At 38.2% G+C, this 26487-nt stretch overlaps 1 protein-coding gene across 1 annotated transcript in view; it reads left to right on the top strand.

Annotated features, from left to right (window-relative positions):
- The window catches only part of THBS2 (thrombospondin 2), a 34828-nt gene extending 8584 nt beyond the window's left edge, over positions 1 to 26244 (top strand). Inside the window, exons 5-22 of the mRNA XM_076334034.1 lie at positions 343 to 539; positions 1346 to 1486; positions 1722 to 1818; positions 3001 to 3171; positions 4031 to 4207; positions 5558 to 5731; positions 6169 to 6296; positions 6403 to 6555; positions 7621 to 7839; positions 11433 to 11540; positions 13292 to 13451; positions 14923 to 15041; positions 15667 to 15901; positions 19042 to 19269; positions 19790 to 20061; positions 21026 to 21123; positions 23427 to 23566; positions 24273 to 26244. Of these exons, the coding sequence (XP_076190149.1) occupies positions 343 to 539; positions 1346 to 1486; positions 1722 to 1818; positions 3001 to 3171; positions 4031 to 4207; positions 5558 to 5731; positions 6169 to 6296; positions 6403 to 6555; positions 7621 to 7839; positions 11433 to 11540; positions 13292 to 13451; positions 14923 to 15041; positions 15667 to 15901; positions 19042 to 19269; positions 19790 to 20061; positions 21026 to 21123; positions 23427 to 23566; positions 24273 to 24280 (2825 nt within the window). The 3' untranslated portion in view covers positions 24281 to 26244. The remainder of the gene's footprint in view (positions 1 to 342; positions 540 to 1345; positions 1487 to 1721; positions 1819 to 3000; positions 3172 to 4030; positions 4208 to 5557; positions 5732 to 6168; positions 6297 to 6402; positions 6556 to 7620; positions 7840 to 11432; positions 11541 to 13291; positions 13452 to 14922; positions 15042 to 15666; positions 15902 to 19041; positions 19270 to 19789; positions 20062 to 21025; positions 21124 to 23426; positions 23567 to 24272) is intronic.
- Positions 26245 to 26487: the final 243 nt, after the last annotated feature.

Genomic DNA, 26487 nt, shown 5'->3' with positions numbered 1-26487 from the left:
TTTCATGACTGAGTGGATAAAATGGGCTTGCTTTTTTGATAGTGTCCTTTTGTTATGCCTTCTTCATAAATTAATGTGTTGCAGTGCCAACAGCGTTTTAAAGTGAGGGCCGAGTGAGACACAGCTTGGCTCTTAATTTTGAAAAGGGAAAGCCTATAATTGGAACCGGCTGACATCTAACCCCTCTCTTTTATTCATGGGTATAATCTAGCATGAAGCTGTGCCAAAATGGATGTGTTTAAACCCTACGCATGGGTGCCAATCTGTGATTTCAGCAGGAATCTGTAATCTGTGGAAGAACTTTGTATATGCAGCTCTTCTTTTTTCCTCTCTTGCTACCAGCTGAAGTGAACACCATCAACGAGAGCACTGAAATCCTTCACTTGAGCCCTGCTGTCACCACCGAGTACGTGGGGGAGAAGCCAGAGAAGAAGGCTGAGTTCTGTGACCGCTCCTGTGAAGAGCTGGGAACGATGTTCACAGAGCTCACTGGCCTGCGCATCGTGGTGAACAACTTAGCTGATAACCTCCAAAAAGTGGTAGGTACCTGTAAGGCTGAAGAACCAAAAGAGGTCTGTTGGGCAGTACTCTTTCCTTCTTTGTTTTATACCACAGGCAGTTAATAGAGGTTTCTGTATGTACATGTGCATACCTGTTGGTATATCTACATAATGTAGAGATGACCTACATTTTTCAGAGTGTCTAGTTAGGTAATTCTTGAGTATAACACTTTAATGAAGGCTTGGTTTTCACAGACTGGGATTAAAAAAACACACACACACGCACTCATACACAGAGGAAATCAATCCTCTTAAAGGTACAGCAGGTTTGGAAATTGAAAGCTAACGAACCCAACCTTGCCAGTATACTGTTGAAGTGTTGTTACCATGCTTATACCATTTATGAATACATCAGCAAGCGGCTGATGTACACAGGGTACCTAAACGGTAAGTAAATGTATGGGATTTTTGTAGTTGAAGTAAGACGGTGACATGTTACTGAAGTCTGCCTCTCTTCTTGTTCTGAATAAGTTAATCCTTTCTGAAGGAAGTTTATTACTATGCCACATGTCTCAGGACTAAAATTTTCCCATCTGAAGATGAGTTGTATTGGAGGAAAGCAAAACTGCTAAGAACAGATTTCCCTTAGTATTGTGTGACTGTGTTTGTACTATTAACTGGAGAATTGCTATGCAGTATTGAAGTACCTGAGATCTTCTGCTTTATGTACATAAATGTATAAAAAATACATGGAAGAATGAAATCTAGTAGTGTCTCAGTTTTGTCTTATTTAAAATGGTTTGCTTACAAAGTACACAATTTTTTTCATTTGCTTCATCTTCAAGTCTGAAGAGAACCAAATTATGTGGGAATTGATTGGGCCTAACAAAACACTGAAGAACCAGTCGGTTTGCTGGCAGGATGGCCGTGTCTTTGCAGATAATGAAAGCTGGATTGTAGATAGCTGCACCAAATGCACCTGCCAGGTAAGGTTTTGGAAACATTCTTCTCTGCAAAAATGGATAGTGGGTTTGCTCCAGGTCAGGTCACACTGACTCAGAGCTTGGCCTAGACTTACTGATATTTATAAAAAGTAGTCCCCATGTCCATGACATTTAGAACAAATCAAAGAATTTCCACATATGAAACTTTCCCCAGATGCCTGCCTTTATTGCCTCTGTATGTGAGCATAAGTCAGTAAGCTGATTTCTTTGCCTGTAGGATTCAAAAATTGTGTGCCATCAAATCACCTGCCCAGCAGTCTCCTGTGCCGATCCATCTTTTATTGAAGGCGAATGCTGTCCAGTCTGCTCTCACTGTGAGTATTTAGCCAAAGGAAGAGGTACTCTTTGGCAATATTTAAAGTCACTTCTGCTGTGCTGGAGAGGTCAAAACAAGTAAGAGGTTGAGGCAGGTAAGATCAAATAAGAAACTTACTTCATATGATCCTTGTATACATATAACTTGGCTGCTTGAAGTTACTTTCTGGAGAAGTTGGTCTCTCTTCAGTTGCTTAGAAGTAAGCTGATAACTTGCCTAGCGAAGTTGGACACTAAAGGGTAGATGCATACTCCTCCCTAGTTGTGTTTTCCAAGGCTGGACATTCTGATTTTTTTTTTGGTTTGCAATAGCGCTGTGCACTATTATTTCTTTTCCATACTGCCCAGTTAAAACAGACTAACGTAGGTTAGGATGTCTTCTTGTCTCCTTGTGGAGGACGTTGAAGTTCCCGATCAAAAATTTCACGAGGTTTGATGCAATATTTATTAAGAGTGCAAGTTATTTTTCCTCTCTGTTCTTGTCATTCTGTTACTCTGATTTCTTCTCTGTCGTATATCCTCTTCTGGTATAATGCTTTACTTAATGTGGAACAGATTGTCAAGGTTCATTTAAGACAGCATTGCAGGCTGTGAACTAGACTTTGGAGTGACAATAGCTTTAGTAGTTTCACTAATTAAGTGACTTCAGTGTGGGTTCAGTACATTTCACTCTGTACTAGACAGGTCTATTGCAGAAGAAAACAGTTACTTAGATGTTCTAAATAAAAATGCATTGGAATATACTCAGAGTTTTTTGCCTATTCAAGCATAGGGCATATTCTTAAAATGTGCCCTTGATCACGTTCACCATTATGTTGTGTTCAGAGGTGGGGGCCACATCTCATCATACTGACCTATGTTCTGAACTCAAAGGCAGTTGGAACTCGAGTTTTTGGCTCAGTCCATTCTAGAGATAAGATGTTCTTCTTCCTCCAACAGTCAGTGCCTCGTGCAAACACGCTGCATGCAAGTTCATGAAGATCCAGGATTCTTATCTGTGCTAACCTCTCATTACATTAAACCATAAGTCCATAACTTGCAGTGGCAGCTTGGGAAAGCAAAATTAGAAAAAGAAAGGACGAAGCGTATGTTCTACACACAAAGAGAAGTGAAAATCTTCTGAGTAGGATAATAGAGCGACTTTCAGTGTTAAGTACTTTTTTGTACCTTTTGCTCTGCAGCTGATGACAGTGAGGAAGGCTGGTCACCGTGGTCAGACTGGACAAAGTGCTCAGTTACCTGTGGCTCTGGGACTCAGATGCGAGGAAGGTCGTGTGATGTCACCAGGAGTGCTTGTACAGGCCCGCACATCCAGACAAGGATGTGCAGCTTTAAGAAGTGTGACCATCGCAGTAAGTAATAAAACTTCTTCCTTTTTTTAAAGCTGCTTTGGACTTCTCTAAGCAAAAACAAGCTTAGTCTGAATTTGCTATGAACGCTCACTAGTCAGAACAGTATGTATTTGAACACTGATATATGCATAATTAAAGTAGCTATCATTAGATTCTTTGTCATCTCCCTCTTTTCAAATATTTCTCCTTCTCCTGACAATTTAATAGGTATGTGCATTCTGGGCTCAGCTCTGTTAAACAAAAAGATAGTGGGTGATCTTTTCTTTAACATTATCAACTGGAGTCTCTTGTTTGAAGTCAGTTTGGAGACAACACTCAGTTGATAATCATGATACATGGGGCCACATTTTGATCTGCAATTCATTTGTGATTATTGGCCCATTCCATTAGCTTAGTAGTTTTTAGGAATACAGTAATCATGGAAGACTTTTGCAAAATATCAAACTGCTTTTATATTTAAGGCACTTAAAAGGATCATACTGTGTCTCCAGAACTGTAGTTAACACTATTGCAGGTAGCTGCTATATCCAGGCTGCTATAGTACTTAAGGCTATTGCTGAAGCTGCTAGATGTCCAAATGTGCATTTTAAACAAGTATTTGTTTCATTGGAACAAGTTTATTTTTAAATAAAATATCTAACGTGCATGTTAGTCACATGTTGGTCACCGAGATTCTTAAGAAATCTGTACTTGAATGTCTGAGCTGACATGCTGGGCTTTGTAAGTGACAGCGGTAGGAAAGAAATGGGACATTCATCAGATGTGGTGAGAGGCTTGTTAGAAGGTCAACTTCACAAGTGAGTTTGTATTACTGCTGCAGGTGGGCTATTTCCTTGAGTTTTGCTCTTTTCTCTGGCAGTACGTCAAGATGGTGGCTGGAGTCACTGGTCTCCCTGGTCTTCCTGTTCAGTTACCTGCGGAACAGGAAATATCACCCGCATCCGCCTCTGCAATTCCCCTATCCCCCAGATGGGTGGGAAAAACTGTGTGGGAAACGGGCGTGAAACAGAGAAGTGTGAGAAGGTTCCATGTCCAGGTACGTCTGTGGTCTTGAATCCCAGGTGACGCAATAATATTCCAGCTGAATTTCTTCTCTTTATTCAGATCTAAATTACAGTGAATTTCTGTGACAGAAAATATAATTTGTAGCTCTGGGGTGAAATAGCACACAAGGGTGCTTTTAAAATGAAGACAACAATACAGTTGGCAGTTTTGTAAACCTCCCAAGTTATGATTTGGCTTTAAACATTAAGAGTTTGAGAAATTTTCATTTTATAACTTAGTGATTTATCTCTGCATATCAAAAATATAAACACTTTCTATCTAAAAGGAGGCTGATACTGTACATGTTAGGAATAGACATACAGTTCCCCACTAGTCAGTAATAATAATTTATTTTTATTATATTTTTATTAGAATAATATTTTTATATAATTATAATAATTGTAATTGTTATTATAATTCTTTTTTCCTCATCTACACTTTTTAACCTTTTTAGAGACCATTCATTCCACTCACTTTCGCTTTCCTTTCATATAATTTTTCCTCATTTTTTTCCCTTTGTATATCTTTCTTCATTCCCTCCTCAGTTTGCTTTCTACTTATGGGATGAGCTTGAAACTGATGTCAAGCTTGTAAACCAACAGTACTTAAATAGGTATACACACTTCATCTATTTTTTGATCTACCTGTGCGTGTGAAGTTAGTGAAAAGGTTATTTATTTAAGGACACACACCATTGCCCTTATGTTTTTGTGCAGTACTAAGAACAAACACAGTTTGGTTCAAAGATGTTTGTATTTCAAGAAAAGTCAGGATTGATGACGACAGGATCAGTAGAGTTGTACCAGTATAAAATGTGCAGAAGAATCATTGAAATAAGTTATTTATACTGAGTCAAGCAATACTATTGAAGATACACTGATGAATGGATTACAAAACAAGAATAATAGCTGCAACCTTACTGAGCAAACTGCTGCCATAAAAAAAGCCATAGAGCTCAGGTTTGGCTCAGCAGAAGTTTGTATCCTGTGGTCACACCCTGCTTTCTGTACAAAATGAAAGCTTAGTGGGAGCTTTGAAGGCACTGTACTTGTTCTGATCAACTTAAATTGATTTATTTCCATACACCATGCCAGTGGGCGCGGCATGTTGTTTTAATTATTGGCCAAAAAATGCCTGTAAAGCAGTTGGGTATTTTTTGTTTGTTTGTTTCTGAAATATTGCTATCTCAGTGCAAGGCTTTGCCAGCATCTTTCTTCCTACGGACGTAGTGAGAAATTGTCTCCAGTCAGGGATCGGAAGAAGGGGTTGCTGTAATTGGCACCAGCTGTTGTCCTCAGTATATTGCCTGTGATGCGCTTCTCCTCTCTTCTGCACATCCTAGTGAACGGTCAGTGGGGTCCTTGGTCTCCATGGTCTGCCTGCACTGTTACCTGTGGAGGAGGAATTCGTGAGAGGTCTCGCCTCTGTAACAGTCCAGAGCCACAATATGGAGGAAAGCCATGTGTGGGAGATACCAAGCAACATGATATGTGCAATAAGAAGGATTGCCCAATTGGTTGGTATTTAGTCATTCTTTATTCAGTCTGAATAATTATTATTGCTGTTATTTCTTTAATGGATAATTAAGAACTGATACTACAGAAATCTACTAGTTATACCTTTGTTTCAGGAAAGCACATTTAACTATTTTGGGTGCTGTTTAGATCAGTGGGATTTTATATATGTTCTTAATACTGACTTCTCCTGAACAAGGATGCATTTCTTAAACAGGTCTTCAGTGTGCTGTAATGTATTCAACTGAATGTAGCAATCTGTAATATTTTCATATTAAATTAACAGTATATTAAATGCATTTAATAACCCTAATTCTAAGGGGTTTTATAAGAGTCTGTTGCATCAGATGTGATTTAAGCTAATACCCATTTCTTAAATGAAGTGTTACATGCCTTTTATATTCCTAACTTAATTTACGCTTTTATGTGTCTTTGCCAGATGGGTGTTTGTCAAATCCTTGCTTTCCTGGAGCAGAATGCAACAGTTACCCAGATGGGTCTTGGTCATGTGGGCCGTGCCCAGCAGGTTACCTTGGCAATGGTACTGTCTGTGAGGATCTTGATGAGGTATTGACTTTGTTTCCATTAACATCAGGAAATCACTGTGAAATTTTCATTATTTGGGCATTACACAGCCATCTAATTGGTTTCTTCTTTCTTTCTTTTCCTGCAGTGTATAGCTGTGTCAGATGTTTGCTTTAAGGTGAATCAGGTCCATCGCTGTGTGAACACAAATCCGGGTTTCCACTGCTTGCCATGTCCTCCACGCTACAAAGGAAGTCAGCCCTATGGGGTAGGGCTGGAAGTTGCCAAGATGGAGAAGCAAGTAAGTTATGTTGAAGAGAATTTGATGGCTTTGAAACTGAGTAATTCTCACCTGAAAATATCTGTAATGAAAGCATGTGATAAACTTGGGTACCAAACTAAGATAACCTGAAATAGATAACTGCTGTTCCTGGGTATTTTTGGTTCGAGTAACAAAACACTGAATTTTGCGGTTGTTTTTTTTAAGGGTTTTATTTTCTCTAGGCATCTGCACAGTTGCACCAAATGAGTGTAAAATGCCAGGAGCAAGTATTCCCCTGCTTTGCACTCCTTTCTCTCAGGTGTATATACCTACTCTGGGGATTGGAAACTGAAGAATCAGGATCATTCTCTCCATAAATATAATGCTATTAATGTGAGTGTCATCAGACATATGTCTGAAGTTCTCACTCCCTAAATTCCATTGGGCCAACACCTATCAGTGGTGAAGGACAGAAGGATGTGGAAGTGATATTGAAGACTACGGTTTGATAGACAAGACAAAAACGTTAAAACGGATGTGATGGGATGCCTTCTCTTTGTTGCTGTTGAATCAATCTGTGCTTAGTTCAACATGTGAAGTCTAAATGTAAAACGTCTGTGCAAGATTCTCAGATACTGTCAATGAAAATAAGCAAAGTGATAAGAAAGAGGTAACAAAAACTTACTTGAGGGGAACATGAGAATTCATTAGGGTCTCTTTGATTTAAGAAAATAAGATAGTCCTTGCATACTGACAGGCAGAATGCTAAAGGAAAGAGGTGAGTACAGTCTACTTTTTGTTGCGGTTAATTTCTAGGGATTAATGACATCTGGAAGAAAGCAGATAGAGTTCTGAAAATGTTAATCACTTTAATTGCTTTTTGAATAATGTCCAATTTTTCCTGTGGTTTGTTTTAATTATTTTCATTGTACACAATGTCTGGAGTTGTGAACTGGCAGAGCAGTATGACTTACTGACCACAATTAAAACAAAATTCCTGTCTTTAGGCATCTAAATAACTGGCCTGATTTTGACAAAGTTGAAGCACACACAGCTGGCTACAAATATCATCAGGTTTCAGTGAGTACACTCTATCTGTTACAGGTCTGTGAACCTGAGAATCCATGCAAGGACAAGACACACAGCTGCCATAAGTCTGCAGAGTGCATCTATCTGGGCCATTTCAGTGATCCTATGTACAAATGTGAATGTAGGACAGGTTATGCTGGCGATGGACGCATCTGTGGTGAGGATTCAGATTTGGATGGCTGGCCTAATAATAACTTGGTCTGTGCTGCTAATGCAACGTACCATTGTGTGAAGGTAAGTAAAAAAGGTTGATAAAAATGCCACTCCATAACCAAATTTTCTCTCTTTTTTCCTAAATAGTTGTGAATAACACTTTTCAGCATCAAGCTGGTGGTTGCTTTCATTAAGCTTTGACTGTTACAGCATGCTCATTTTCTAGATGCTGTGAAATGTGTATTCACTTTACACTAGATCCAGTAAGGGATTCTCAGAATGAAATCCAGAGTCCTCTGCTTTGGATTTCTTCCTGCTCAGTGTACACAGAAGGTTGTGATGCTTGTGAGTAGAGTTAGCACACCAAGCAGGAGCTGCCCAGAGCACGGGTGTGGAGCACACAGCTAGTGAGAACTAAACAAGAATCTCTGGGTGCAGGTGAGTATGAAATCCTACCTGAAAGGCTTGTAACAAGACACCGACAGCCACGTAAGGTCTACAGTTCTAAATCCTTTCTTGAACTACCCCTTCCTTTTAAAGTGTTAAGCAGGTCACACTCCCTGTGAAAACTGGATTCAGAGCCTGACATAATTTTTGGCAATAGGAACCTAAGAGAGGAATGAATGAGTAATTAGACAGAGGAGTTCTCCTAATTGCAAAAGCTGGGACCCCCAGGGTCCCAGCTCTTACCGTCCTGAGGGGAATGCCTGCCTGCCACCATTCATTCTAGACCTGGCAGGGGAACTGTTCTCCACCCTTGCTGCTGCAGCTGTGCCATTGTAGTGAAAAATGAAATGTTACTATGCCAAGGAGAAAATAAGCATCAGGGAGCCTAAAAATGGTGGTATGTAGGTTTAACAGTGGGTGCCCACCATGGTATGTTCCCTGGGACCTGGTTCTGTGTTCGTCTGAAGCATGCTATAAGTCCTCCTTGGCTCCATGGCCTGAGGTTCTTTCCAGTGGAAGTTGCTCAAAAACGGTGAGCACGCCTGGATGTCTCATCCTGATGGAGTTACACTGCTGTGCAAAACCAGGCTGAAAGTTGTTCCATGTCCACAAGTTTAACAATGGCCCAAATAGCTGAGGGGTGAAGGCACCCCCTGACAGGTAATTCCCTGGATCCCAGTTCTGAGTGGTGGCCTCACTGATGGCTGAATGACAAGCACAATACAGAGGGGCATATGCTGTTTGCAGCAGCAAATTAAGCAACTGGGATGAAGTGAGCTTTACCTGAGCAGAAGGCATAACCAAGTGCTCAGTTTTAAACACCTACCCATGGGACCACTGACAATAGTGGATTACCTACTTGCTTTCACTAGGGCATGTGCTCAAGTATTTTGCTGAATCAGTCGTGGCTACAAGGTCAATGCTTTCTCTCCTAAGGTTTTTGGATTTTTTTCCCCCAGACATGAAACACTTCGGTTTCTCCTTCTCCATGTTAAAGTGATCTACCTCTAAACTGTCATGAAGTTCTAGCACAATAACTTCAGATTAAATAGTGAGGAGGGAAATGCAAAAATGACTAAGTTCTAGACCACTACAGTGGTTAAAAAAACAAATATGGATCAAGAGACTAGGAAAGTTTGAAATCAGGCTGTTTGAGAGAATCAGAAGTCACTCAGGTGTAATCCAGTTGAAGTTGTGAATCTGGCCTTTATCAGCAGAAGAATTTCAGACATTGATGGAAATGTGAGCCTCAAAGGTTGAACTTCCTCACTGTAGCTGACGTCTGTTTATTGTGGATCCAGCCAATTCAGCAATTGCAGTTCATATATTCTTTTGCGGCTCCTGTCACCAGAACCTGCAACATGTTGACTCAAGATGTAATGCAAATAATTAGTTTTCATTAAAAACCCAACATGCTGAATCCATTCAGAAAAAAACTGTTTTCAAATGTTGATTCATGGTTTCTATAATACATGTGTTGTTCTAATAGACACAAGTACTTCATTTAAAGGGAAAAACCCCCCAAACCCCCTTAAAAATACCAGGTATTTTCAGGTCTTTATATTCATTACAAAATATCCTAGTTGAGTAATTTGATTTAAAAAAAGCAAACCAAAGCTTCTTTCCTTGAGCTGATAGTGGTTGAAAATTAACTTACTGTCTAAGCAAAGCTATATAAAGAAAGCAAGTAGTTGTAAATAATAATAAAAATAAAATGTTAGAAATATTTTTTAGTGTAAATTACTTTTTCATTCACATGAAAGTAGCATTTTTTGCCATATGAATTATCATATCAATACACAATTTTGTCAATAGGTGAACCAAAGAAGCCTAGCTTCCAGTGGGCTTGTGCCTCAAGGTTGAGTTCCCAGGTGGAAGGTGTGATGTGTAATAAGGCCTCTTTCTAGTATCTAATAAGAGAATTTGAGTGCACTAATAGGATCTCTCTCCTCTACACCAATACCTCTTTTTGCGAAGTTTATAGGAACTTGCTACCCATGAGTTCTCCACCTTACTACTTGACTTGTATGAAATTGGACTCAAATCTATAGAGAAGACAGACAGACAGACAAACATATAGATACAAGCATACAAAGTGATTGAGCAAGCTTCGACTGATTTCTTCCATCGTTTCAAAAAATGTTTTGTATCACTGGTAACGAGTGACATAGTCAAGGCTGTTCACAGGTGTTTGGTAAAAAAGTGCCATAAAAAATTGGGAGTTGCATTGGGGTTTTGATATTTATCACAAATTTTCCAGTTCTCTTTTTCTTAAATTATCTATAATATTAGAACCACTAAGATTGAAAACAGGGCTAGGAATCTTGCTGCAATATTTATTTTCTTAGGGCATGTGTTACAAAAAAGATATTTCTGCACTCTATTGGCAGATTCAGTTTTGGTCTGAGGTAAATATGGAATGCCAGAAAAAGTGAGAATAACAGAATGGGTTTTTATAGATGTATTTATTCTTAGCCAGTGGTAGAATTGCAATCCATTTTTAGCTGATTTTAGTATTTTAAAAAGGAATACATGTTAAAAGTTTGGCAAACTATTTCACTTCTTATTTTTTCAGTGTAACCTAAGACTTGCACATTTAAAATAATCATTCTTTACAAAGCTGTGATACAAAATAAAGAGATATATTTGCCTTTTATTTTCAAGGCCATGGGAGCATGGGAGCGCAAAGGTACTGTTTTGCAGAACAGTATAAAGGCATGTTTTTCGAAACCCTTTCTTACAGTGTTCCCCTTCAGTGCTGTGTACTACTTCATTCCAGTAACTTTCCATATGAACAACTATTTCTGAAGACCATCTCCTGGCTTGTATCTTTATTTTTCTGGCAACCAAACCTGGTCATTTTATATGTAATCTTCAAACATACTTCATGAGTTGTCTATAAAAAGTTGATGTAAGAGTGCATGTGTGTGCATGTGGTGTGTTTGTTCTCTGCTAGATAGCTTCATCTAAAACTTACTGGAAACATCCCTTTAACAGAAGGAGAGCTGGGAAATAGAATGATTTGCAGATGCATTTCACTTACTTTACAATATGAAAGCAGCGAATGAACTACTATCTCTGGCAGCAAACAAACAGGCACTTTAAAAAGTATTTGTGATTGATTGTTCTTGTTTTATAGCCTCTGGTGTACCATATTTACTCTTCTGCCCAGGCAAGTCATTCTGCCATAATCTAAACATAATGTATTGATTATTTCTTTTGTCCAGGATAACTGTCCCCTTCTGCCTAACTCTGGCCAAGAAGACTTTGATAAAGATGGCAAAGGAGATGCCTGTGATGAGGATGATGACAATGATGGTGTCGAAGATGACAAAGTAAGATGCATTTCTGTGTCTTCAGTACATTTGACCTAAACATCTGGTTTTAAGGAAGACTATTAGAATGGATGGGAGCTTTATTGTTCAGAGCTTCAGCTGAGTTATTCTGCACTGCCTTCCCTGAATGATGTCTGTTGCAGAGTAAAGCTGTGGTGGGTCAAAGGAGAGTAGTACTGTGCAGAACAAAGCAGCCTGGGGAACCTGGGGCTGAATTATGTTCTCCATATCAGTTCTGGGTTCAGTTCTGTGCATGAAAACAGTTTAATGGAAGGTGGCATTGGATTTTTTATTTTGCAGTGGAAGAATGATAGGTCCATTGTATTTGAAAAGCTGGTAGATATTATATCTGAGGTATGCTGGAAACAAGTTATGATGAATAATAATAAACACAGCCAGCATCAAGGGGAAATGACGGGAGGACAGTACCTAGCCTGGTTCATACTTTCCTCCTTTAGATCTGCCCACAAGACTGAAATTCATTTACCTGCAGAGCCTAAAAGATAGGCAGTTAGTCTAAACCTGTTCTCCCTGTACGTTCAGCAAAAGGACAGAGGCACCTCCAGAGTGGGATTCACCCTGCCTTTTCTGAACATGTTTAGGATGAGTGAATTGGTTTTAGGAATTTACTGTTCCTCTTTGTTCCCTTCAGAGGGAGCCTAGGTGCTCTAGAGCTTCAGGTGGTTAAAGTCGGGTTAGAACTGTGTTCATGGAGCCTCTACTTAGAATACTTCAAAAACCGAAGAATCATTTGATAAAATAATATGATTTAGTACATATATTTGAAAAACTGTAGCCAGAAGTTCAATTTCATGAGCAGTATAAAATTTTGACTTGCCTCCATATCTTGTCCTTGAGTATATAAAATGTATTTCTGAGGAATTTAAAATATTGGGCTAAAAAAAATTATTTCCTTGTAGGTAGTTTTTGCTTTAGCAGAGAAAAAGTAGTTTAAAGACTTTTTCCAAATGACCTTCCTTCAGATTCCATCATGCTGATGTAGCCCTCACTCCCACTGCTTTGGTTTGGTTTCATTCTTTGCTTTCCACGCTGGGGGATGTGTGAAACATAAGAATTCTTGTTCTGGCAGACTTTCAAATTAGGGACTAAACTGAAATGAAATTTTCAGAATTCCACTAAAAGGAATGGTCTCAGGGAAAAAATATTTTGGGTCAATGACAGTATTTCATTTTAACTTAGCTTTTTGAAACTTTTTACATTTTATTATCATATGCAATATAACACAACCCACAAAAAAGTCAATCCTTGTTTAAATTGAAAAATCAAAATATGTGGTTTAAAAGTGAGAATATTGATACTAGTTTGTTCCAAAAAAGTCAGAGTTACAATTCTAGTTTTTTCCAAAAAATGTAATACGCAGCTGAAGTTGGTCTGATCTTAAAACACATTCTGATTTCTTTTAAAAACAGATGTACCAGTGATACACTTCTGTTGAAATATCTGAGTACAGATCCTATTTAAAATGCCTGTTGCTCTCCTAGTGAGATATGGAACACATTTCACATGCCTTGTATAAAAACACATAAACAGACAGTGAGCCAGGCTGTGCAGATGCCATCCTGTTACCACCAAGATCTTCAGTGTAGGTACAGCTTGTCCACTGAAAAAATAATGGATTAATATTTTGATTTTTCACTTCTGTCCAAGATGAACAGGAAGAGTTACCACTTCATAGTATGCTCTCATGAGTTGTGATTTATATTCTGAAATCTTCTGTTTCTTCTTACTAGGACAATTGCCCTCTTCTGTTCAACCCTCGTCAGTTTGATTATGACAAGGATGAAGTTGGTGACCGCTGTGATAATTGCCCCTATGTGCACAATCCTGCTCAGATTGACACAGATAATAATGGGGAGGGTGACTCATGTGCTGTGGATATTGACGGAGATGGTATGCTTTCTGTTTGGAGAATTAAGTGCTGTTCCACAAGTACACTTTGCTTTATGTCCAGTAAGATGGGCTACCTGCTTTTATACATGGAATAAAATTGGGTCTAGCTGCTCAAAAATGCAGGAGAAAGAGAAGACTGAGGTTCATCTGTCCTGTGTAGTATAGTTGCCCACAAAGTCCCTAAATGACTACAATGGATATTATTGAAGAATAAATCACAGCAAGTCTTTTATCAGTGTAATCTTAAAAAAAACTATTTCCTTTGTCTGTGTTCCAAAGTAATCAGGGTCTAATATAACAGTTCTGTTGACTTTTTTTTCCTTTTTAGGGAGGGGAAAGAACATGAGAACATCCGTGCGGTTAAGACAATATCTGTAGGAAATTAATCTGCTTTTCTGTGAACGTAATGCAAAGCCCACAGCAATCCAAATACACATTTTTTTATGTGTCTTAAAATATTATTAAAGGTGTTTATTTCATCTACCAGTACATGCCTATATGACCCAGATTTGATCAGAATTAAGGAGGGGGAAAAGCACTTGAATGTCTTTCAAAAATCATATCCCTGCAGCATTTCAAATTTATGAGAATCCAGAAGTACTAGAAATTGAAGAAATCTAGTTTTGGATTTCCTTCAGTAACGTTTTAAACTTTTGGATGCTTATCTGACTTGAACTTCTGAATATTTTGAAGTCCTCTTATCCTTCTGATCATCAGGTTCTTAGTAGTACTTGTGGGAGTTTTGCATTTGAAGAAAAATGTAATCATATGTTATTGGCTGAAAGATTATGCAAATATCCAGGGACCATATAATATAGGAGGGGGTACTTGTATCCTTTCCAGACAGCTATGCCAACATATCTTATTTTTGTTTCTTTTCAACATATTATAATTTTGAAGGAGATTGTCAGTTGTATAATAAAGTTTCCCAAGGGAGAACAGTTTCTTTTGAAAATTTGACATGCTGTTCAATAAATGATGCACATGTTCTGGTAAAATGAAATTTAGTGCTGAGGCAGCTGAACATTAATGCAGTTGTTCCTATACAAAACTCTTCAGAAATTCCACCATGTTATAGCTGTGTGTTCTATGCCATTCCTTAAAATATCTGGGAAGAAAATCCAAATCAAATTATTTAAAAAGAAAAATACCCCACCCTTTTATCTGTTATTCTATGAAAAAGGGCTAAATTCTTAAGACATAATCAGCCCTTACTCTAGCAAAATCCCTTAGTAAAATACATGTAGAAGTCTATCGTAGCAAGAAAAGTGGAATTGATACCATATTTTTTTCTAATATTAGTCTTTTCGCTATTTCATGTTGTAGCAATAATGTTGTAGCAATCAGAAAGCCTATGAGCCCCTTCAGAGCCTTGCTTCTTTACGGGTGACTCCTGCAGTCTGTGGCTGTCTCTGCTGGATGCTGAATCATTCTGATTTCTTCAATCTTTTGTTGTTTTTTTTCCTCATAGACATTTTTAATGAACGAGATAATTGTCCTTACGTCTATAACACAGACCAGAGTGATACAGATGGTGATGGAGTTGGTGATCAGTGTGATAATTGCCCATTGATGCATAATCCAGACCAGGTAAATGTTAGAGACAGTTTCCTTAATGGTAATGTCAGAACAAGGGCAGAGAAAAGAACACCGGAATTGCTATCAGTCCCTGTTCGCTGTAGAGCTGAAGAGGTGGATATGTATTGCTCATTTTCACATCTCAGGTTGTCAGATCTCTTTGTATCAGATGAAAGGAAAGTGGAGTGATGATGCCTTTAATCCATCTTCAAGGCTTTGGTGAACTGTTTTCTTCCCCTGTGGCAAGTGAGAACAGCCTCAGGGCTGCATGTGGTATGCCTGAGTTTGTTGGTCCATGCACAGATAAGTAACATCAAGCATACAGAAGCAATCAGAAAATGTGCTTCCCAGACTGCAACTCCCCTGTGATCTCTAGAATGAGAGCAATGAAGATCACGGCCAAAAACCTGCCCTGGAAATGTCTTGGCGACCAGATCTTATGCACTGATGGCAGAATAAGTAGCTATACTAGTTTGAAGTTAACGTTTCTGCTTTAAGCACGGTTGTCATCATGATATCACTTGTCTCCAGAGAAATGTTGAGAAATTAAGTACCAGGCTATCCGTACTTTTGTGTTTGGTAACAATAATAAATTTACTTCTTTTTGATTTTTTTTTTTTTTTTTTTTTTTTGGTAGACTGATGCGGATAATGACCTTGTTGGTGACCAGTGTGACAACAATGAGGACATAGATGAAGATGGCCACCAGAACAACCAAGATAACTGCCCTTACATCCCCAATGCTAACCAGGCTGATCATGATAAAGATGGTAAAGGAGATGCCTGTGATCCTGATGATGACAATGATGGTGTCCCAGACGACAGGGACAATTGTCGCCTCAGATACAACCCTGAGCAGGAGGACACTGATGGTAAGAACAATGTCATCTGAATTTCGTTTAGTTCTTAGTATCCAGTTCTGATCTTGGAGTATCAGTATGTCGTGAAGAGAAAGACTTCAGATCAAACTGAGCTGCTTTTGACATTTGAGACACTGTGGACTTCAATGGAACTGCACTGGCCAGTTTGGTCCAGAGTTAGAGCGTTGGGAAACCCCTTTGACAGGGGCTCAAACACGCACATACTTATTTCTAGAACACCTTTAAGAAATAAATAAAAAAAAAAAAACCACACCAGATTATTTTTTTAATATATATTTCTGATTTTCACTTTGAATTGGGAAATTCAAAGTGAAAAAACTTTGGGAAAATATTTCAAATAGCTTGAATTTCAGGCGTCTTAAAAATGAAAAATGAGCTGCTTTGCTTTCAAAACAAGTTGTCTTCTGAAAATTAAAATGGAAGAAAATATGGTTTAGTGCTGTTTTATTTTTAAAACCAGACTATTTCTCCAGGTTTTTTAAGTCTAAAATTGTTGTTAATTTTTAATTATTTTTGTAAAAAAAAAAGATTTCTGAGTAGCTTTTCTCAAATTTGCTTTATAGGTAGCTTTAAATATGTCTTGATGATGTGCATGTCACAATTTAAAAAATGGATACATAATTGTTCTTTTCTCCAATTCTGTGGTAAAATGTTGCTGATCACTCTCGAACAGTCCTTCTCTGTTTGACAGTAGTATTTCAATAATGAAATAGTGATAGTTTCACAATCATAAATGTAATTTAGTAAAAATATATATGATCCTTTGAAAACCACCGTAATATGTCTCTGAGTAATCGCCCTTGCAATAAATACAGGTGAGCAATTTCTGTTCTGAGTTATACAGCTTGCTGGAGTCATTCCATGGTTATGCTCGTGAAATTGAAAGCAGAATTTAGTGCCTACATAATACAGTTTTATGTACATTTAGAAAGATAAAATCCTGAGCCCTGACTGATTTCCTGGTAAGACAGCTGCTTGCGGTAGGAAGTTTCTGGTTGGTAGTCAGTAGTAGTTCTTAAATTACTTAACCCTTCAGTCCAATGATATAATGGGAATATTTCTGTACTTGCCAATCTCTGGAATAGCCCTTTAATTTCAGAAATATTCCAGAATAAAAGTGGCCCCAAATTGGGTTAGTGTGCTGTAGTCAGCTGTCACCTGGATCTTGCAAGAGAAACTACATTTGTATGTGGAGTAAGTATTCACAAAAAGAGTAAATTTAAACAGTTTAACCAGCTCATCACTGTCATTAGTGGCAGGTCCAACAGAAATCTTGGAAAAGTAATAAATAAAGCCAAAAGATGCTCCTATGCTCTTGAAGATGTGAGCTGTAGCATATAAAGATGAGGCCCTAGAGAGGGCTGTTGGATGTGGCTGGGTAAACAAACGCTTTCTAACTTTCCTTGACAGAGAATCAACGTTGTCAGCAGCAGCTCAGTACCAAATGAACGTCAGCAGGACTTTCAGTGAATAATTAGACTCCCCTGTGACTCAAGAATTACCTCTTTGATATTGGCAAAGGGAATAAAATTGGAAATTCATTCTCTTTTCTCCAATAAGTACTAAGACAAACAGGTGCAGGAGCACACAGCTGGTCAGGATTTGGAGCTCTTCATGGCCAATTGCCAGGGTGGAAAATGGGACCATTTTACCACATATCTGAACTGCAGAAAGTCTTTGAGATATTAGATGCTTCAGCTGTCTCTAACTGCTTTTTTTTTGGCTGTTGCCTAAAACTCATTCTGCTTTCTCTCTGAAAGCTTCATACTTGATAATGCTGTGCTGGTTAGGCACAGTAATGCAGGTTTCCATTTGTCTGCGAAGCATCTAGTAGTAGGTCAATAACGAATGAGCTGGATCATTGCTATTTCCCAGTGTGTTCATTCCCATGTTCTCAGAGCAGTCACAAACACTTAAATTTAAAAAAAGCAGATGCTCAGCTATATGAGGATAGAAACAAATTAGCTGGCAGTTCTGGTTTTACATTAGTACCCAGTGTAATATCCAGTGGTTTCTGTTGTAAAAGTCAGAGCCATTTGCGAATTTGTTTCCATACTTGTCTAGCCAAGTTTTTCTACTTTATTTTCAAGTGTTTGTACTATTGTATGCCACTGAATAACAGTGGCATTGGCAATGAGATTATTTTTTTTTAGATGCCTCCTTTCACCACCTGCTATTCAAGGTAAGTCACATCTACTGGTTTCCACCAATATTATGGGTAAACTAAGAAAGGAAATAGTTTTTGGTTTTTTTTTAAATATTGAGCATAGTAAAAGTGTTGAGCAGCAGCACAACTGTAGCTGAGCTGTATGGATATATTTTTAGGTTCTCTAAAAACCTTCTTGCAATTCATATAACAAAACTTAGTATTTCCATTCTTCCAAGGCTAGTCCTGTTTCATACAGTGCTGCTTTCTTTTTTCTTACATTTTTCTGAAGCACTACATTTTTTATAAGACAAATTGTTCTACCCACAAGTGAAAGAGTGACTGAGCATGTATGCATATTTTACTGCAATACTGTCCCCACTTTCTTTTGACATAGATGTGACATATCTGCAATCTGAAGCACCTTAGGTGGATTGTTGCTGAAGGAATCTTGAGACAGAGATAAGACTCTGGAAAAAAAGTTTGATATCTTCAATTGTATATAAGGATTTAGTAATGTGCAGGAAGATTAAGATTTTAACACTATTGTTTGAATTCATTTACACTGCACATATTAAAATGTGGCATTGTATCCACATCTGGGACAAATCAAACTGAAAATGTAATGCAAGCATTAATGAATTACATCAACATAGCAACCTTCCATGTTTTTGCACCCCAATTCTAAAGCAGCGTATAGACTGGGACCAGATTGATCACTGTCATAAACCACTGACAGGACAGTTTTATTAACAATGATTTTGGCCCTGATCTGAGTTGATGACTTCTTCCAGTCAGTACCAGCAACACTTCAAATGGACTTTCAGAGAACGAAGCTTTCTTTGGAGTCATTTGGAGCATTCTTTGAGAAACAAGAGAATAACATACTCATATGCATCACAAATTTCTTCCATTAGTGGGAGAGCTGTTAGGAAGGCTGGATAAATTGCTAACAATTGCTTTTGTTTATTCACATTACTTATAGGTGATGGCAGAGGTGATATTTGCAAAGACGACTTTGACAATGACAATGTCCCAGATATTTATGACGTATGCCCTGAAAACAATGCCATCAGTGAAACTGATTTCAGAAAATTCCAGATGGTCCCCCTGGACCCCAAGGGAACAGCTCAGATTGATCCCAACTGGGTTATTCGCCACCAAGGCAAGGAACTGGTGCAGACTGCCAACTCTGATCCTGGAATAGCTGTAGGTGAGTATCAGATGTCAGCCATCGTCTTTGGAAAAGTAACCAGTGATCTGGTGATAAGGAGAGGAAAAAAAAAAAAGTAGATAAGTAGTATAATAATAATAGTAGATATAGTAGTATAATAAGAATAGTAGATAAGCACCTTTTTGGTGCTGCAAGGTTTGGACTGACACACGGGGGCAGCGTATATGCCCAAATTAAAAACAGCTCAATGCTGTTTGCCTTTGTTGACCATTCATCTCATCACTGACTGTAACACACATAAAATACCCAGTTGAAGAACTTGATATAAGTATAGTGCCTGCTGTCTTCAACACCCCTTGTAAACAACTTACTTCTCTCCAGAAGCCTCCACGCGATAGGTAGGCAAGTGTAATTACCTCCTCTCCTACGGGTAGGGAAACTGAAAAAGATGATAGTTTACAACTCCTGGCAAAACTCAGGATAGAGCTGGGACTCTTGGGTGTGGGCGGCCGGACCCAGCAGTGTAACTCGATGGTTTGTCTCTTTTGTCCTCTCCCAGGCTACGATGAGTTCAGCTCCGTTGACTTCAGTGGGACGTTCTATGTTAACACAGACCGCGATGATGACTATGCTGGCTTTGTGTTTGGCTACCAGTCCAGCAGTCGGTTTTATGTTCTGATGTGGAAGCAGGTCACTCAGACCTACTGGGAGGACAAACCCACCAGGGCTTACGGCTATTCTGGTGTGTCGCTCAAAGTAGTGAATTCAACAACCGGTGCCGGTGAACACTTGAGAAATGCTCTCTGGCACACAGGGAACACCCCTGGACAGGTGAGAGATTTAAGACTTTAAGACCAGGCCAACGATGCATGACGAATATTTTAAAAAGAAGGGAGGTGTCTCGAAAAGAATTTCCTTTAACACCTCAATTTTTGCAGATGTTTATCAGCTTTTCTTCCATTCCCATATTACTAGTGTCAATAATAACATTTGCATTGTGTTTCAAAGAAAACATTACACGTCTAAAAAATTATGAAGGAAAAAATTACATGTATAAAAAGGAAGATGTGGTGTGGTCCAAAGAAAAAGGAGTGAGAGGTCTCAGTTATCCACAAATCCTTTGTGACCTCTGTATTGGCACTTGCTTCTTCAGCATTCCAGCTTGTTTGAATTATATGTGGTTTAGAGTTCAGTAACCAGTGACAGCCAAAGAGAAAAGAAATGAAAACAAAGAGGGAAAAACTGCTGCTGTTCCAAATAGGGCCCAGCCATGGAAGAAACTTGTGCCTTTTGGAAATGAAGTTAGTGGGGCTTCGCATGTGGATAGGAATTTCGCACTTCGGAGCTCCTTGCAGGAACAAGACCTTGACTGAGTGCGAGAGATTTCAAGGAGCAGGACACAGGCAGTAACATCTGTGCAAGCTGCAGTCCCTCTCCTTCAGTGGAGCCACTCATACAGATAGGAAAAGTAGCATCGACTCTGGCAGCGTGGGGGGGTGTGTGCAAACAGGGGCAGGACTTCCTAAGGGGAGTCGGGTTTGATGCTGTAATGGTCTTCAGTGACTGCAGCTATGAAGCTACAGGTGAGTAACTGATCAATAATTTAAGACAGGAATTTTCATTACTTTCACCCTATAGAAGAGGTCTGCTGATCATACCATCAAATGTTAAACACTATTTTCAGTTTCATGTTCTGCAGCAAATAAGCTTTGGCTGCATGTACAGTTACTATAGTGGATGTACAGTTACTGGAGCACAGTCTGTTTCTAATAAGGCATTTGTATTCCTACTCTAGGTGCGTACTTTGTGGCATGATCCCAAGAACATTGGCTGGAAAGATTATACTGCTTACAGGTGGCATTTGATTCATAGGCCTAAAACGGGATTAATAAAGTAAGAAGTGTTTCTGCACCTCTGTATTTTCTGGTAGCAAAACTTTTGTCTCTGTTGATATAAGAGCTATGTTATCAGTTTCTTTGTTAGTTCTGATAATGATGATACTTGTGTGACAGTTTATTCCAATATTTTGGGGACATTTTGTAATCTTTAGAATAAGTTATTTTCCTTTTCAGATGTATTTAATTTAGTCTGGATGGTTCAATATTTACATCAGCTAAATATTCTTAAAGTAAAGAAAAAAATAAAATTCTTTCTCAATAGCTCTTCTGTAAAGGGACCAAAAATTCCTGAGGAAAACTCAAAGCAAGATTAGAACATGAGATTCCTCCCCAGCCCATGGAATCTGAATGAACGAAATTAATTAGAAACATCAGAATTGCCACAGGGAAGTAGGCCAACGGCCTGTCTGCTTCGGCATCCTGTCTCCCATAGTGGCTTATACGAGATACTGCAGAAGTAGCCATGAGCACATCTGTAATGCACACAACAAGGAGCTATGACATATGACTTTCCTTAGAGCCCAGCTGTTTATCTGATATTCCAAAGAAGGAGCATTAACTGTCCATGTCAATTTTATCTTCCACTAACTACTGTAACTGTAAAGGACATTTTTCATGGGGCAGAGTGTGACCTTACCTCTTAATGTCTTGTTTGTGCTTATGAGCAGGGGAGTTACATTTAGCTGTGAAAGACAAAGGGTAGAAAAATTTGGATAGACTAAGTTATCTGTTTCTTGGAAAGAAAAGAGTTTCTTTATGCATCGAAGTATTGCAGTGCAAAGCATTGACTGATACAGGTCAAAAGGAAACTTGAGTTTTTCATTCATGTTGCTGTTACCTGTATCTTCCTTTGCAGAATCTACTTAGTGTCAGACAAAGCATGTTTCAACTGGTATCCCATTAGGTTAATCTAGCATGACGAATTCTATGGTCCAGGGCATTAAATTTCTTCATTCTTTAGGGTGTTTTTATAGAAAATAAATAAATAAAATCAATTATTTCACTAATATAGTCATTAAATCATTTCACTGGTACAGAAATAGCAATTTGGTATTAACATGATTAGAACTGCGTAATTTTTTTTGGTGAGATGAATAATTTATTAAACTCTTCCCATGTGTTCTGCGTTCTTGAAATTTTGAGAATTCCATTAAATAGGGTTACATGAACATGAAAACCTGTCATTCTTTTTGCTGTTCTTTTTACCATCCATTAAATACTGTTTTCAGGGAGCAGTTTCATACTTGTCTTTGGGCACCTTTCAGAAAACAAAACACTTTCAGGGTGGAGCAAGGGCTGGACATGCCTTTCCACCTAAGTAGAAATCTGTCCCTAACCCTCAAGTTACAGGAAGTTGCTCAAGTGTGTTCATCCTCACGTGAAGCCATCCTGCTTTGTATAACTAACGCATTGTCAGTTGAAGCAGGACCATAATCCCTTCCTCCAGAGACTGCTCTAATTAACAGACTATAGAGTCACTTCTCATTTGGCCCAAAGGCTATTCTAAGAGACTGAGAGCCGAAGAACCTTGGCTATCTCAGGGTCTCCCATGAGAAGCGGAGAATCCAAGTTCAAGGAACTGCAGTCTATCTGATAGAGAAGGAAAATGAAGAGATGTCTTTAGAGGTCTTTTGGCTCCAGCGTGGATGCCTGAAACACTACCAGAAAAAACCCAAAAAAACAAAAAAAAACCCACCAAAAAACCCAAGTTCTCCTTCTTTTCCAATTTATTATTAGTCTAGATGTTTGCATCCAAATCCTTCCAGCTTTCATTAAGCTCTTAAAATGTCTGAAATTGAGATTCAGCGTGTCTCCAATTAATGTTTTGTTTGACTCTAAAGGGATGATTCTTCTAATTTCTGATGTTGGCCCTTGCACCTAAAGATAAATAAATCAGTCGTTCACACAGCTGTAAAGACGACTTTGCTCAGTGATGTGGCGAAGTCTTGTGCTAACCTCTGAGTTCACAGGGACAGGGGCTTATCAATGAATGCTAGTACATGACATAGTTCATTCCAGGAGACATGACTGTTCTAAATAAAGAATTGGGAAATCTTTTGCAGATGGTGTGCATAAAATTACTTATGGAACAGCTCCACTGCTTCTGATTAATGTGTTATGGCTGCCAGCCAGGTGGGCGTGAGATAGAGATGAGAAGCGATTCTTACAATGAAGTTGGGTTGTCTGGTGCCTTGTTAAAATTCATTCTGTTTCAGTTCTTGGGAACCGTTGCCAGCCCTTAGCACTGGACACTGCATTATCCTCCTTGTCTAATTTAAATTATGTTCTTCTTTACAGAGTTTTAGTGTACGAAGGGAAACAAGTCATGGTGGATTCTGGACCGATCTATGATACAACCTTTGCTGGTGGACGATTAGGTCTTTTTGTCTTCTCTCAAGAGATGGTCTATTTCTCTGACCTCAAATACGAATGCAGAGGTTAGTTACAGAAAATGTCTGGAAAATGCTGAAGCCTTTGATAACCTGTGGAGCAAGCATGAAATATGGAAATGAAAAGTATCCTCTAGTTACTGAAAGCAATCTGTAATATCATAGCATGGAGTAAACCTTGATTTGTTGAAATACCATGAATGCCCTTTGCCCCTATAGTAATCTCAATTTGAATAACAAAACCCAGATGTTTAATACTACCCACCTGGAAAAAATGAGATCGAAATGTCTGAGCGAGATACGCGCTTAGAATTCTCTCTGTATATCCACATTCCTTTGTAGGCTATTTCAGTGTGTCCTGCGGGCAGAGAGCTACTTCTGGATCACCCCTCTTTCGAGAGGCATGAAGGAGAGAGCAGATATTTTTAATGAGCATGTCTGTCTATAGTGCATGTAGTCATATAGTATATGTTTTGAAATACAGAAAATGCTTTCCCAGGTTTTCTTATATATGACTTTTTTTATATACATTTAGATACACAGGTGCACATACACGTGTGTGTGTGTGTCTCTATCTATATAGGCAGATACCTATTTTTATATAAATGTCCTCACATTTGTAGGAAAATGCAGATCAGGAAACATTGTGCTGCACCCTTATACTATATCACGATGGATGATTGTTCTTGTGTGACTGACTTCCTAACCGAATAAAACAACCACAATTAATATCTTTTTTCCCCATTTCTTTCAGATGCTTGAGCAATGGTTGCTGCATTACCAGCAAAGTACTGTAAGTGCTATGCAACCTGGACACCTCAGTACATCCTGGTACTCCCAGTTTCTATTTTTGTGTACCTCCTGTCCTCTGTCCTCGTGCTCCACTCACCAGGTACTTCCCTGCTGCCAGGAGTGCCTCAGCCATCCCTCCACCCAAGTGCCTTCTCACAGCCAGGACTAATGAAACCTAAACGTGAGCGTCTGACCCACCACTGAAGCAAAAGCAGATTGATAACATTAGAACACTTTTGTAGAGTGAAAACTTAGCAAAACATGTTTGTTTGTTTATTTGTCTTTTTTAAGGCATGACGTTTACATATAAAAATGTAATTACTTAATGTATTTATATATATATGGAGAAAAAGAGGGGGGTGATGATTATCAGTCATTGTCTTTACGTGAGGAAAAATGTGTTTGAATAACTTTTTAGGTGTATGGTTGACACTTCCTTGCTCTGGTCAGGACTGGACTTCAGTAACACAAAGCCTCTGGGTCTATTTTTAGCAAAGTAACGGAGGGCCACACCGACAGGATCTATAATAACAATGAAAATGCTTTTGGATAATAAAGTAAAGGTCAATTATGAAAATTCCTTGATCCAAAAAGATGTTCTTTAGCTGATGAGAATTCTCTTAATAACACCCATTAAAATTATAGTTGGTAGAAATGTCAAATTTGCAACCTAAAGCATTGTCTAGTAGAGGCTTAATTCAGGCCAAACAGAATTGAACTAGGAACTCCCATGTGAAAGGGAAGAGAGATTCATTTAAACATCCAAAGCTATCACTATTGTCTGACTTTCAAAAAATTATTTCCAGTTGTTCTGTTTCCATCATATTTTGCATTCCCTTGTAATAAAGAGTATACCATGACCATGTGGAGCAAAATGAACCTGAACCACTTTCCCACCTCTGCTGCAAAAAGCACTTTGACATCCTGAATCCTGATGTGGGTTTTTGAAAAGGTGGCAACGCCACTATTACTTAATTTGGTAACGTGTGAATTTAAGGTTCCATTTATAAATATTTTGTTAGTATTTATTATGATTATCACACCGAGCTACCTTCTCCGATAATTTATTTTAAAGCATGTCGTATAATGCATCAGTAATACATTCACAAATAATGATATTTTAAAGCTATTTTTAAAAGCATATCACAATATGTAGATATTGTCAAAGCATGGTATACACTTAAGTATAGTTTCATGGGTTATATTCATGTATGCTTTAAAGTTAAATGAATAATAATAAGGAATTTATAAATGGAACCTTAATATATATCCAGTTACCCTAATTTTAATATTTTGCATTGTTACCTATGTCTGCTGTATATAGAACTTCTTAAATAATGCTGAAGGGATACCAGTGTTTATTCTAAACAGATACGACAGTTACTCAGATATACAATAGTATAAACATGTTTAACATTTTTTGTTTTGTTTAAGTTGTATGAGCTTTGTTCACAAAAAGAACACACGCTGGTGTAATTTTACTCATAGATGGGTTAACTAATGGAATAATACAGTACCTCTGCCTTCTTACAGGGCACAGTGAGCTAAATGTTGAATCAACTTTTTCTCCCTTGAAATAGATTTTGTTGCTATATTCATTAGAAAGGAATCCACAGTTGCTGGCTTTATTGCACATTTTATAGTGTTCATATTATCAAATCCTTTTTTGTTTGTTTTTGGATTTTTTAAAATTGTTTTGTCACCTCTTCATGAGGTTTTTAAATAGTTCAGTTTCTTACTTTCGGTGTTTCAAATTGTATCCCCAAGTCCCAAGCAGAAGGGAGGGTGACTTCATTAAATGTAATGGTTGTAATGGCTGTGTAGGGTTTTTTGTTTTGTCAGAGAGAGACATCAGCGTGGGGATGAAGATGTTAATATTTGGACTGTATCATAATTTTCCTATTCTATGTAAATTATTTATGATGGTTTTTAAATTTCTTTTTCAATTTTTTTCCTTGCAAGTGTGTGTGAGAGAGAGAGTGAGATCAATGAAATTTCATTTTGTTTTGCCAAAGATTGTAAATAATTATTTATTTGTTACATGGACGGAACTTTCTCATTTAACGTCCTGATTCATTTAGTCAGATCCTCATTTATATATATATATATTTTAAGAAATTAATGATAGGAAATAAACTGTAAAAAGGTTTTATAAACAAAATTCTCTTTACCTTTTT

This window comes from Aptenodytes patagonicus, chromosome 3 (genome assembly GCF_965638725.1).
Source record: "Aptenodytes patagonicus chromosome 3, bAptPat1.pri.cur, whole genome shotgun sequence".
Classification (NCBI taxonomy): Eukaryota; Metazoa; Chordata; class Aves; order Sphenisciformes; family Spheniscidae; genus Aptenodytes; species Aptenodytes patagonicus.
This window is presented reverse-complemented; position numbering and strand designations above follow the sequence as displayed.